The sequence below is a fragment of the Macaca nemestrina genome, chromosome 7, assembly GCF_043159975.1.
Source record: "Macaca nemestrina isolate mMacNem1 chromosome 7, mMacNem.hap1, whole genome shotgun sequence".
NCBI lineage: Eukaryota > Metazoa > Chordata > Mammalia > Primates > Cercopithecidae > Macaca > Macaca nemestrina.
Genome location: NC_092131.1, coordinates 50,768,050 through 50,781,423, shown reverse-complemented (window position 1 = coordinate 50,781,423; position 13,374 = coordinate 50,768,050). Strand labels below are relative to the sequence as shown.

The following is a 13,374-nucleotide window of genomic DNA, read 5'->3' as shown; positions in this document are numbered from 1 at the left end:
TCACCTTACAACAAACTGGAGTCTTCTTGTGTCTCTGCCTTGGAATGCCCTTCTCCTGTTTGAAAAATCTCTACTCATCCATCAATATCCAATTTCTATATGCCATTACTAAATGAAACCTTTCCTAATAATCCCTGGAAAAGATTCTAAACTCCCACTGCACTGTATTAATGTATTAACATGTCTGTCTCCCTCAATCAGATGCTTAACTCAACATCTTTTAACTCTAGTACCTGGAATAATGTCTGGCCTACACATTCATTCAATGTTTGCAGAATGAATACATTTTATCATATACATGATTGGCTACATTGGCTACAATTGGTAGCCAATGTCTATAAACACTTAACAACTAATATGGTTAAAATAAATAGCATTTCAGCACCTTGACAGTTAACGGGGTGCTCCTTACTTGTATATCTCATGCTCATTAGTATACACCTGGCTAGCTAATTGAACAAGAGACATCATTTTCAACAAGTCCATTTTTAAACAGCTTTTGTAATTTAGTTTGAAAAATTAAGAGACAAATAAATGTGGGAAAATGTGTTCTTCAATATTCATACTCTAATTTGGAAGTCAAACAGCCATTGCTATCACAGCCAAATTACCTGACCTCAAGCACTATTATCAAGGAACCTACATTTACAGAAAGAAAAAAAAAAATGAATTTTTAATCCTGGCATTTAAGACCTCCAAAATTAAACCCCAATTTACCTTACATGCCACTCCTCCTCTTTATGTGTGCTATACTCCAGCCAAAATGAATGTTCCCCTTATCTCCAGGGCCTACAACCCTCCCTTTATGTCTTAGCTTTCATTGTCTGCTTTACTGAAAAGTCCCTCCACCCAGTTCCACAAACTCAAATCTAATTTTTCCTCTGTAGATAATTCAAATGATAATAATCCCTCTGTAGATAATTCTAATCCTTTCTTTCTTCTAGAGGTAATCTTCCCATCCTCTTGACACCTATGGCACTTGATCTAGACTTCTTTGAAACCATTTATAACCTTATTTTTAAGAGTATAGTATCATATATCTACCTTCTCTCCCTCTATTTGCTAAGGACAGGTTCTATACTTAACATTTTCCAAAATATGTACCTTGTAATTCACAAAATTAAGTTAACAAGCAGTAGAAAATAAAAATCTCTTTAAAAAAAGAAAAGAGTCTCATGGTGAAAAAAGTTTGGGAAATGGACTTCTCATCATCTTTAACATATTAAGGTATACTGCAAATCTCCAACAAAACAGACTATGCTCATTTCCATAAGTTATTTGGCCACTGAACCCTGTTAGTTTTTTTGCAACACATCTTGTAGGATTAACATTTCTTTGGCATGCCCTTTGAGGCATGCAGATAAAGTTCAAGAACTTTACCTTGAACTTAATAGGTACTCAACAAATATTTGTAGAATGAATGAATAATTAACCCTAGTTACTAACCAAGAACTCTCCCATAATGGTAGTCTAACCAGAGAAAAGGGAAGATTCTTGAAGAATTATGGGGAAAAAATAAGCAAATGAGAAAAGAATGTCCTCAGTAGTACAATAAAAGGAGAAAGGAATATTTGCAACAACATAAAAAGAACTTCTGGCGGGGCACAGTGGCTCACACCTGTAATCCCAGCACCTCGGGGGGCCAAGGTGGGCAGATTGCTTAAGCCCAGGAGATCAAGACCAGCCTGGGCAACATGGTGAAACCTTGTTTCTCCAAAACAATTTTAAAAAATAGCTGGGTGTGGTGGCAGGCACCTGTAGTCCCAGCTACTCTGGAGGCTAAGGTGGGAGGATGGATTGTGCCTGGAGGGTAGAGGCTGCAGTGAGCAGTGATCACCCAACTGCACTCCAGCCTGCGCAATAGAGCAAGACCGTGTCTCAAAAACAAAGAAAAGAAAATTTAAAAAGGAATTTCTGAGCCCAGCCACTTTGCATATGTAGAAGATACAATTTATCTACACCACGTAACAATCCTTATTCAGAATGTCTATCCTGAGAAGATTTAATAACACTGTACATGGATCTTTTCAGAAAGATCTGTCAACAAAAGTTGAAACTAAGAAGGTATTCTGAGAAACTTTCAGGATATACACTATTACAATAGCCAAATCATCTATTACTAAATCATTTCGGTCAACTGAGGAAATATAGTACAGTCTGATTTTGTTATATGAAGTTGTTTTCATTAAGTGTCATGGGACCAATAAGATTTTAAAAGAAGTATAGTTAACACAATTAAATTTCATGGATTCAAAAGCTTAATTTTGTTTTCATTTAACTTTTCTTAACATGAAAAGTGAAAGTACAATTCTATTTAATAGTGCATGAAAATTAGGATGAATAAAAACCAAACATCCTTGACTACATCCTGCCTTCTGTTTTCCACAGTTCTCCAGCTGGGACTAAGAAAGGGAAGCAGGGGGAAAAGATACTTCCTTTGACTTGTACTAAAATCTAGATGCTATGGCAGTAGCTACAGGAAACTGAGCAGTGACAAGATTTGTTTTTCCTCCTCCCTCCAACGCCAAGAGATCAACTTTTCACTTGGGGATGAAAACTTACTCAAGAGTAGAGTCCACTGTAGGGCTGGATTCATAGCAGTACCAGAAAAAATAAATGCATTTCTTAATTATAACTACTAAAATTTAATTATAACTATTATGCTTTTAATTTTGACGAAGCAACAATCTACATACAGTCAAGAAAAAAAGTCACATAAGTTTTACGATCTATATATATGTTTAAATTTGTTCTAAAAACCCTCTGACCTAAGAGTAGTGTAAGGGCTACTGTCTCTATTATCACTGAATCTTACTGATAACCATATAACTAGAGTCACTAAATTACATTAAATCCTAATCTGGTTTAACTACTCAACCTAATGGCCGGACCCCAGAAAGCAAAATATATATTTCCCCACCTCCTCCCCTTCCCCGCCAGGGAGAGGGAGAAAAAAAATCAAACATATTTCCAAATAAGTTACCAAAATCATGCGGTCAAATATTTAAATAAAAATATACATAAGATGGTCCAAGGTACAACTGGAACTGGATTAACTCAAAGGATAATGTCTTGTGAACTGTATGACAACATATATAATAGTTTTCTGTTAAGACCTGGCTTGTCAGCAAATACATTAATTGAAGATCTCATACAACTTCATCGTGTTCTCCTTCTGTAAGATGTGAAAAATAAAACAAGGAACCACGGCACTACTTAGTACCCAGGGACACAGTAAAAGTTCCTAGCAGGAAAAGTGTCTCCCCGATCTTGTGTCAATAAACAGATGGCACAATTTTGGAATTACAGAAATTAATGTAGCTTATCTCCCAACACTTAACTGAGAAAATACAGTATCTCTGAAGTCTTTCTTGTAATTACGATCCTTCATTCACAAATTACTGTCTTATTACAAGTTATTATATCAATAACATATATTATTCCTCTCAAAAAAAGCACTATCGATCCGAAAGCTGACTGATATGCAAAATATAGTAACAATAACAAATGTAAAGTTCCATTTATCAAAACTGTGGCATTCAAATTGTAAGCCACAAAAACTGCTGAATCTTAGGCAGAAAAAGGATACCATTTTCACTTATGGAGAAGTTCCCTATTGTGGATTACAGTCTTCTCAATTATTACACTTTTGTTATCCAATGTGAAACACAAGCACACACACACAAAAGGGGTCTTTTCCTTTTTCTCATGTGTTTTCATTTATTTCACACGAGATGCTGTATAAGTTTCATTGTTTTGTAGTCCAATTAGTTTTCCTATTCTATTATCTCAAACTTTTATCACAGCTTCTTACACCAGACTTCACGAAATTAAATTTTAAGGTTTAGATACTGAAAACGCTCGAGGAAAGATAGTATTCTCACTATTACGTATTAAGGATTCTCTAGCTTGCAGTTTGGTGATTTTATAATACACGTAAATGAATATAATACACTTAAGGTGCATTATATATATGAAACGAAGTGTTCGTTTTATAGTGTTCATTTCGGTTTTATTTTATAATACACGTAAATGCTTTCAGTGTATTATTATGTATTATATGAAATAAAGTGTTCACTTGAATTTTGCCTCCCTTCAGTCGAAAGAGATAAGTAGGCCTTTATTGTACAAAAAAAAAAAAAAAAAATTGTCCCAGCCTTTTCAAATGTAAGGTTAAACTGGCAGGCCTATGAATGCCACCTGCAGCCTTACTAATGGAATAATTATTCAAAACGAGAAGCCCCCAAGAGTCCCCATCTTAAGTGGCTTCCTGCTATTATTCCCGCAAGAATCCCAGCGACAAGACTCGCCCAACCTGAGGCTCCTGGCTCTCTTTCCTCGTCCTGAGTCAGCCCTTCCCACTACTCATCCCGAGTAGACATCTTCCAACACCCGAACCTTCCAGACTCCCCCTCTTGCCCCCACAGAGAAAACCAACCCTCCTCCCTTCGGCCACCCGGCTTCCCCTCTCGGCCGACCGGTCGCCCAACCCACCTCGGCCCCAAGCACCCCTCCCCCATTTCACGCTCCGCCCGCGCTAACACGGAGCTGCCACCCCAACCCTTCAGTTTCGCGTCTCTCTCCCGAGGGCTCCTCCTGGGTAGCCAGCAAACGCCCGCTCCTCAGCCCGCCCACCTAGCTGCCTGCAAACCCCGAGCCTGCCACTCCCTGAAGAGCCGCCGGGGCCCACCTCGAAGAGCTCGGCCGTGGTAGCCATCCCGGCCGGCTGAGAGGCTCGCCCCGCACTGGATGCCGTCTCCGCTTCACATGCTGCGCCTCAGAGGCGCGGCGCACAGGTCTCCGCTCGGCTCGCCAACCCTGGCTCCGGGCCGCCGCGGGCTCCCCCACTCCCCACAGATCCCAGGCGGGGCGGGAGAGCTGCCATGAAGCGAAGCCGCAAACGCCTGTCAGCTGCCTCCCGGCGCCACCCGCGCTGCTCCCATTGTCACCGCCTCACACGCCGGAAGTGGAACTGCGCGCGTCCCGGAGGTTGTCGGGAGGGGCCAGTGAAGAAAACGAGCGGCTGGCGATCCGAAAAGAGGCTCGACGCTACGGTATATGAGGAACTTTGATCCTTGCGGGCCACCGTTCCGGAAGTGGAATTTAGAGGAAGAAAGTACCGGAGTTGCAGGGGATAGGTAAATTTCTCAACGTTATAGGTTGGGGTTCTTAGAACTTTTTGTGGTGTATGTTGAGCTAGAGCGACTCAGAATTGTTAGTTACCTCACCTAAAAATAACCTCTCTGCTGAGCGCGACCGGTTTGTGGCGCAAGATGAGCCTTGAGGCTTCTGAGACAGCCGGTCTGCACTGTTCCTCGGTGGCGACCTTAATTATGAGATGAGTTAATGCTTCACTGACTTACCATGGCGCAGCGGGCAGTGTGGCTTATAAGTCACGAACCGGGAACTCCACTTTGTGGCACCGTGAGATTCTCCAGGTAAATGCAAATCTGAATCCTGATCGATGAAGTAGCATAGTTTTGTGGTGCTTCGTGGCCCAGGTTTGCCACGAATAGCTGCGTGACCTTGGACTAGCCAGTTAACAGACCTCTGTTTCGTCTGTTAAATAGAGATTTTAATAGTCTTACCTTACAGTGTTGTGAGAATTGAGTTGATGACTCGTACATATTAAGTATTACGGTGTATGTTTTCTATTAGTATTGGATTTTAAAATGACCTCCGTCTGCTTAGGATTAAAATGGAGATGACTAAGGGAAAGGTAGAAAATTTACTGAGCACTAAACATGTTTCACATTTTCAACATGCATTGACAAAATCATTCAGGAACATTTTATTCTACTGAAAAATCCATGCTAAGTTACATCAGACTTTTTTGTTGTTGTTGTTGTTGTTATCGCTATTTTTTGGAAACGGAGTCTTGCTGTGTCCCCCAGACTGGAGTGCAGTGGTGCGATCTCGGCTCACTGCAAGCTCCGCCTCCCGGGTTCACGCCTTTCTCTTGCCTCAGCCTCCCGAGTAGCTGGGACTACAGGCGCCCGCCACCACGACCAGTTAATTTTTTGTATTTTTAGTAGAGAGAGGTTTCGCGTGTTAGCCAGGATGGTCTCGATTTCCTGACCTCGTGATCCACCCGTCTCGGCCTCCCAAAGTGCTGGGATTACAGGCGTGAGCCACCGTGCCCTACCCAGACTTTTATTTTTATCTTGTAAATTTGTGTCATTGGTAGAAATCATCTGTTTACAGTTCCTAATTGTTGAAGAAAATAGAAACACAAAAAAATTAATTCACTTTTTCGTATATTGTGTTAAGTTGATCTGGTCCCACTTTTAGAATTTGCCCTGTGTAATCAAAATAGCTCTGTTAAGAGAATTATACAATAACTCATTGTAAAATGTTGGTGGCAATCGACTGGGTCTGTTCACCTTCTGTTATCTGGCCGTTGATAATTCTTTTTTGTCCCAATTCATTCTTCCCTGAAGAAAGTTTATAGTGAAGTAGCACCATAGTAGAATTGAGATCGTGGCAGAAAAAAAATGATTGTAATTTTAAATGAAAATTGGTTGGCAATGAGGATATGAAAAATTCCTTCTTTGCAACCTAAACAGTTTTTGTTCCGGAGGGCATCAGAGTTGGAGTTTACCATATCCCCGCAGGATTTCTGGCTGACACTAAGCCCAACATTTGTTGTTGGATCTCAAATACAGGAGATTATATATATTCTTTAGTACATACTTTACCAGGCGCATCAGTCCATCCAAAGTATCTCTCATTTTACTTTGGTTACATATTCCCTTTGGTTACCTATTTCTAACTGCCGTTCCCCTCCCCTTGACAGGTAGCTCTTACATCTTCGATGTTACCCTTTTTCATTGTATGCATTTTTCAAATTACATAATTAAATGTGCTTTAGACTTCACTTCCTAATGTTACATTTGTCAGATTTCTCAGTACTATTTTAAAGAAACATCCATGATACTTTGTGTTCATCTAAGGCAGCATGCCCAATAGAATTCTTTATGATAATGGAAAGGAGAAATGTTCTTAATTTGTACTGGCTAATACTGTAGCCACTAGCCACAAGTACCTATTGAGCTTTTGAACTGCAGCTAGCATAACTGAGGAACTCAATTACTTTTGGGTAATGTTAATTAATTTTTATTTAAGTTTAAATAGCCACATGTGGGTAGTTCTACTGTGTTGGACAGTGCAAATCTAGGCCATTGTTTTTTCTTGCTCTGTATTACTCCATGGTTCACATCCTACACATTTTACCTGTCCCCTTTCCCTAGTGACGACCTCTCCCAAATTTTGCCTCCAAAGAACACTGCCAAAGTATGCATCCTCAAATTGGTCCATTGGGCATGTCTATGCTGATTTTGACTAAAGACTGCCAAATAATCTGCACGTTCACCCACCTACGCACTCACTAGCAGCAAGAAGGGGTTCCCATATCTCCATTCTTTCCTAACATTTAATTTTTTCCAGTAAAGGACATCTTATTTTCGTTTGCATTTCTGTGTGTAATAATGATTGTTAGTCCTTTAAGTTTCCTTTACTGTGAATTGCCTGTACATGTCTTTTTTTTCTTTCAAAGTTGCTTGTTTTTTCCTCTGAATTTGTAGGAGTTTGTTTTGTATTCTTGATGTTAGTTCTATGTCATTTTTAGAAAGTACTGATATTTTCTTTAATTTTACCATCGTCAATTAACTTTATGTTTCCCTTGGTTAAACAGAAATCACTAATTTTGATGCAATCGAAGTAGTCGCTTTTGGGAATTTGTTGAAGTTGTTTCTTACCCATATTTCCCAAAAATATCTTCCTACAGTACCTTCTCTTAACTTTATAATTTCACCTGTTACATTTAGGTCTATAACCCATATGTAGTCCATCTTTGGATATGGTGTTAAGTAGGAATCCCATTTTGTTTTTCTCTGTACTGTGGATCAGTTTTTCTGACACCACCTTTTAAGCAGTATGTCATGTCTTCATTAATTTGTGAGGCTATTGGTAATGTTAGTTATGTCTTCTCATATAAATGTTGGTTTGTCTCAGTTCTAGTGCTTTGTCTTTCTTGTGCCAATACCATATCTGTTGCTTTTGTAGCTTATCTTAATATCTCATAGAGGTAAACTTTTTACTTAAAAAGAGTAAACTTTTTATCTTAATATCTCCTAGAGGTAAACTTTTATTTTTACTTAAAAAAATAAGTTTCTTAAATCCTAGTTTTCAGAATGACTTTTAACTGTGCTCAGGATATTATTTCAGAATAAAAAGTCAGATATGTTTGGATGGGCTTTTCAATACATTTATGGAGGTAGCAAGTTGGGTTCAAATAATTTAATTCTGTATCATTGAATGACTTAGTTAAATTTTATTGCATTTTCAGTTTTCTAACCTCTTGGGGCAGGTGTTAGAGCTACACAGATATGCACTGACATAAGTGTCAATAAGTGGCCAATATTTAAGATTTAAGAAGGCAAATGATATTTTCTCTATCTAAGTACTTATTTACCATGACAAAACTTGGTTAAGATTCTGGTTTAAAGGTTTCCTTTCCAGATAATAATAGCATCCAGTTACATCTGGCTTAGGCCGGTATCATACCCCATAGTTGTAGACCCATTTAAGCTTTGAATCCTGTTTTAGAAAAAGCATATAATAAATTAGAAATGATAGGTTGAGTCATCCAACAAAATATTCATTGAACACATATTGAGACATTGTATAAGGGTCCCAGATTAACTTATCTTCACAGTCAGTTGTGAAATTTTTATACTTAAGAACTTTATCCTCTAGAAAATTAGATAATAAGAGATTGGACTACAGTTTAGTACAGAGATCTCTACTATTCATATACAGAGATTTAGATTAATAAATGGCATTAACCTGCTATGCCATGTCATTACTGGTGTGCTACCTGATTCTTCCCCTTTCTCACTCAAGAAAATGCATCAGAATGTAAGTGAGATTTACCTACACATGGGTAACTGCTTTTGGGTTTTTTGGTTGGCTGGTGGTTTTTTTTGTTTGTTTGTTTTGTGTGTGTGTGTGTGTGTTTTTTTGAGATGGAGTCTCACTCTGTTGCCCAGGCTGGAGTGCAGTGGCAAGATCTCAGCTCAGCTCACTGCAACCTCCACCTCCCGGGTTCAAGATTCTCCTGCCTCAGCCTCCCGAGTAGCTGGGATCACAGGCATGCACCACCACACCCAGCTAATTTGTGTATTTTTAGTAAAGACGGTTTCACCATGTTAGCCAGGCTGGTCTCAAACTCCTGCAAACTCCTGCCCTCAAGTGATCTGCCCACCTCAGCCTCCGGAAGTGCTGGGTGAGCCATTGCACCCAGCCTACATATAGATAACTTTGAATACATTCTATTTTATATATATATATATATATATATATATATATATATATATATTTTTTTTTTTTTTTTTTTTTTTTTTTTTTTTTTGAGATGGAGTCTGGCTCTGTCGCCCAGGCTGGAGTGCAGTGGCTGGATCTCAGCTCACTGCAAGCTCCGCCTCCCGGGTTCACGCAGTTCTCCTGCCTCAGCCTCCCGAGTAGCTGGGACTACAGGCGCCCGCCACGTCACCCGGCTAGTTTTTTTTGTATTTTTTAGTAGAGACGGGGTTTCACTGTGTTAGCCAGGATGGCCTTGATTTCCTGACCTCATGATCCGCCCGTCTCAGCCTCCCAAAGTGCTGGGATTACAGGCTTGAGCCAACGCGCCCGGCCTTTTATTTTTTTTAAATATTAATAAACATCAATTTTTTTTAGCAAAAAATGTTTTAGCCAGGTATGTTTTTGACTCTGGTAAAAACTGCTGATTTGTTGCCACCCCTTTATTTACAAACAAGAAGACAGGCTAAGGGAAGTTAAGTGATTTACTCAAAAGTTAACAGCTGATAAATGACGTTGTTCTGGACTTTGGAGTGGAGGTAGAAGGAATGAGGAAAAGTACATATTTTGGAACTGAGAAACTGTGATCTAACAGATTTCTGTAAATAAGCAAAAGCATCTTCTGTTTCCAACCAAAGAAAAGATAAATTAGTAACTGCTTACTGTTCAACTCAGCACATGCAAAAACATTCTGATTTTATTCTTTTTTATTACCTAAAAGTATCTTCCAGGGCCATAGAGATAAACCGTTATTACTAAAATGATCTTCCTTGTGTTTGTAGGGATTGGCAAGAAGACTCAGGGTACCTGTCATTCACTATAGGTTGAGTAGAATAGAACATTCCTTTTAAAATTATACCATCTCAACTAATGAATCCAAAATTGTGGAGGGTTAAATTGAACCACTTTGTTAGTCCTACTGTAGCTGCTAAGACAGAATCAGAAGAAAAAAAAAGTTCTTATAGATGCCTAAAATGGTTCAAGTATATACTCCTTGCTGACCAAGATGATATCTGAGTGGCTGAGAGACAAGGATTTTGAATTAGAATCATGTACTCTACCTAAACTAAATAAATAAATTGAATTAAGCATTTTCAATAACAGATTATATACCAAATATGAAAGTTACTCTAATAGTAACTTAATGGGCATTATAATTTTTTGGTTGTTGGCATTTGTGGTTGTGTGTATGTATTTGTTTCTCATGTATTTTATTATTATTACTGTTTGCCTTATATTTGGGAGTTTTTAAAAAATTCTTTCATCTTGGTTTTACTTGGAAGAATCACTTATAATGTTTCTGTTTCCATAATGCAGGCGGTATCCAACGGTTGAAAAACGAGCCAGAGTCTTCAATGGAGCAAGTTATGTGCCTATTCCCGAAGATGGTCCCTTTCTTAAAGCACTGCTCTTTGAACTTAGATTATTGGATGATGATAAAGACTTTGTTGAGAGTCGTGATAGCTGTTCACGCATCAATAAAACATCCATTTATGGACTCTTGATAGGAGGTGAAGAACTCTGGCCCGTTGTTGCTTTTCTGAAGAATGACATTATATATGCTTGTGTTCCACTAGTTGAACAAACTCTGTCCCCTCGTCCGCCATTAATTAGTGTTAGTGGAGTTTCACAAGGCTTTGAATTTCTTTTTGGGATACAGGATTTTCTTTATTCAGGTCAAAAAAATGACTCTGAGCTAAATACAAAATTGAGCCAGTTGCCTGACTTGCTTCTGCAGGCTTGTCCATTTGGCACTTTATTAGATGCCAACTTAAAGAATTCATTAGATAATACCAATTTTGCATCTGTGACTCAGCCACAAAAACAGCCAGCTTGGAAAACTGGAACGTACAAAGGAAAACCACAAGTTTCTATTTCTATCACTGAAAAGGTAAAATCCATGCAATATGATAAACAGGGTATAGCGGATACATGGCAAGTTGTTGGAACAGTGACTTGCAAGGTGAGATTTTTCTCTGGTATTTGCTTTATCATTTTATTTAACATATGGAGAAAGTTAAATTTGCTAGTTGTGGTTTAAATAACATTTTTTATTTTCATCTTAAGCAGCAGTTGTTAAATGGGAGAGTCATGTAAAATTTTATATTGTCTTTTTAATTCCTTACCAATTATATTAGTTATCTGTGGCTGTGTAAAGAATTGTCTCATTGTCCCCAAAATAGACATTTATTATTTTCATAGTTTCTGTGGGGAAACTACACTGGGAACTTTCAGTGTAGAGTCACTCATGAAGTTGCAGTCAGGGTTTCAGTTGAGACTATAGGCATCTGAAGGTCTGACTGAGGCTAGAAGATCTACTTGCAAGATGACTCACTCACATGGCTAACAAGTTGGTGCTAGTTATTGGAGGAAAGCCTTAGTTCCTTTCCACGTGGACTTCTCAACTGGCTGCTTAAGTGCCCTCACACTTGGTGACTGGCTTCCTTCAGACCAGATGATCTGAGAGAGAGAGGAGAGAGAGAGAGAGAGACAGCCAGGCAGAAGCGATTATTTTTATTACCTAGCCTGGGAGGTTACACTTCCACTACTTTCTGTTCAGTAGAAGCAAGTCATTAAGTGGTCCATATTCAAGGGGCATGGAATTAAGCTCCACCTATGAAAAGAGTAACGTCAAATAACTTCAGAACATACTTTAAAGTCACCACTCCTATTTTCCATTTTCTTTAGGGGGTGAAATTGACATCTCTGACATATCTAAAATTATATTGAAGGACTCTTATTTAAATAAGTCATTAGATTAATATTGGGTTCTCTGTAGAAATAGAAAATAGGAAGGAAAAGACAATGGAAATAACAATACAGTTAGTGGTGAGTCATGCCATGTTGAATAATGATTGAAAATAAAATCCTCCAGGTAAACTTTCTACAAGTTTATATTAATAGTATTCTCATTTCTTTATTTTTCTTTCTTTATTCCCTGCAGTTATGTATATTTTTATATGTCAAATTTAATGTGTGGCTGTATATAAATCTGATAGATAAAACTAGAGTTCAAGAGCAGAGAATTAGAACAGTCCTGACAGAAATATTGGGTCTTTTTTTTTTTTATCCTGTTTAACGTTAAAGTTACGTAAAAGTTTTTGTGCCTATTTTAAACTCATATCTATCATGGTCAAAAATACATTCCAGTTACTCACTTTCTTAGAAATAACTATTGTAAATGGCTCCAAAATTGAGGTGTTCATGGATTATGTCATTCTTAAGTTTTAAAGTAGTTGAATCTTTTTTCTCATAAGTTCAATGAAATGAAAATAGAAAAATAGGGCCCGGCGCAGTGGCTCATTCCTGTAACCCAGCACTTTGGGAGGCCAAGGCAGGCAAATCATTTGAGGTCAGGAGTTTGAGACCAGCCTGACCAACATGGCGAAACCCTTTCTCTATTAAAAATACAAAAATTAGTCAGGCGTGATGGAGCACGCCTGTAATCCCAGCTACTCAGGAGGCTGAGGCATGAGAATCACTTGAACCTGGGAGGCAGAGGCTGCAGTGAGCCAAGATTGTGCCACTGCACTCCAGCCTGGGTGACAGAGCTAGAGTCTGTCTTAAAAAAAATAAAATAGAAAAATTCACCAGTTCTGTTTTTTTTTCATTCTGTAGCAATAAATAGGGAATATGTTATTTTTGATATAATGCTAATTAATACCATGGCATTTAATGTGTCTGTTCATTGATAGGCTGACTGCAGTTTACTTGTAGGAGAATTTCAGATTGGTTCCTACTCTTAGTCCTGATACAGATTATCATGATGGGCAATTTTCTTATTTAAAAAATGTTCTTAAGGGAAAAAAAAGGGGTATACCTTAACCTACATGCTAAATGTTTCTTTAAGGTTGTATGTACATAACATAACTGTTAGCCAGACATTCTTTAAGTACTTCCAAAACTTACTGTTTAAAGGAATTTTATTGTGAAGCCCACTGTAAATGGAAATAATCATCTTCATTTTATCCTACTCTGGTAGAAAACCAGAGCCAAAGGCCAGTGGTCCAAAGT

General features: G+C 38.4%; 2 protein-coding genes across 10 annotated transcripts in view; one reads left to right on the top strand and one right to left on the bottom strand.

Annotated features, from left to right (window-relative positions):
• Positions 1-4,909, bottom strand: part of LOC105473607 (exocyst complex component 5) — a 69,319-nt gene extending 64,410 nt beyond the window's left edge. The window contains exon 1 of the mRNA XM_011727463.2: positions 4,691-4,909. Coding sequence (XP_011725765.1) covers positions 4,691-4,717 — 27 coding nt within the window. The 5' untranslated portion in view covers positions 4,718-4,909. The remainder of the gene's footprint in view (positions 1-4,690) is intronic.
• A 9-nt stretch (positions 4,910-4,918) lies between these two features.
• Positions 4,919-13,374, top strand: part of LOC105473605 (adaptor related protein complex 5 subunit mu 1) — a 32,220-nt gene continuing 23,764 nt past the window's right edge. For 7 of the 9 annotated variants that reach the window (XR_011625846.1, XR_011625847.1, XM_071100115.1 and 4 more), the window contains exons 1-2: positions 4,919-5,138; positions 10,678-11,323. Coding sequence is in view for 7 of the 9 variants with exons in the window: in XM_071100115.1 (XP_070956216.1) it covers positions 5,059-5,138; positions 10,678-11,323 (726 nt within the window). In the remaining 2 variants the exon portion in view is untranslated. Of the gene's footprint in view, positions 5,439-10,677; positions 11,324-13,374 lie in introns of all 9 variants that reach the window. The other 2 variants (XM_011727459.3, XM_011727461.2) reach the window with 2 other exon arrangements.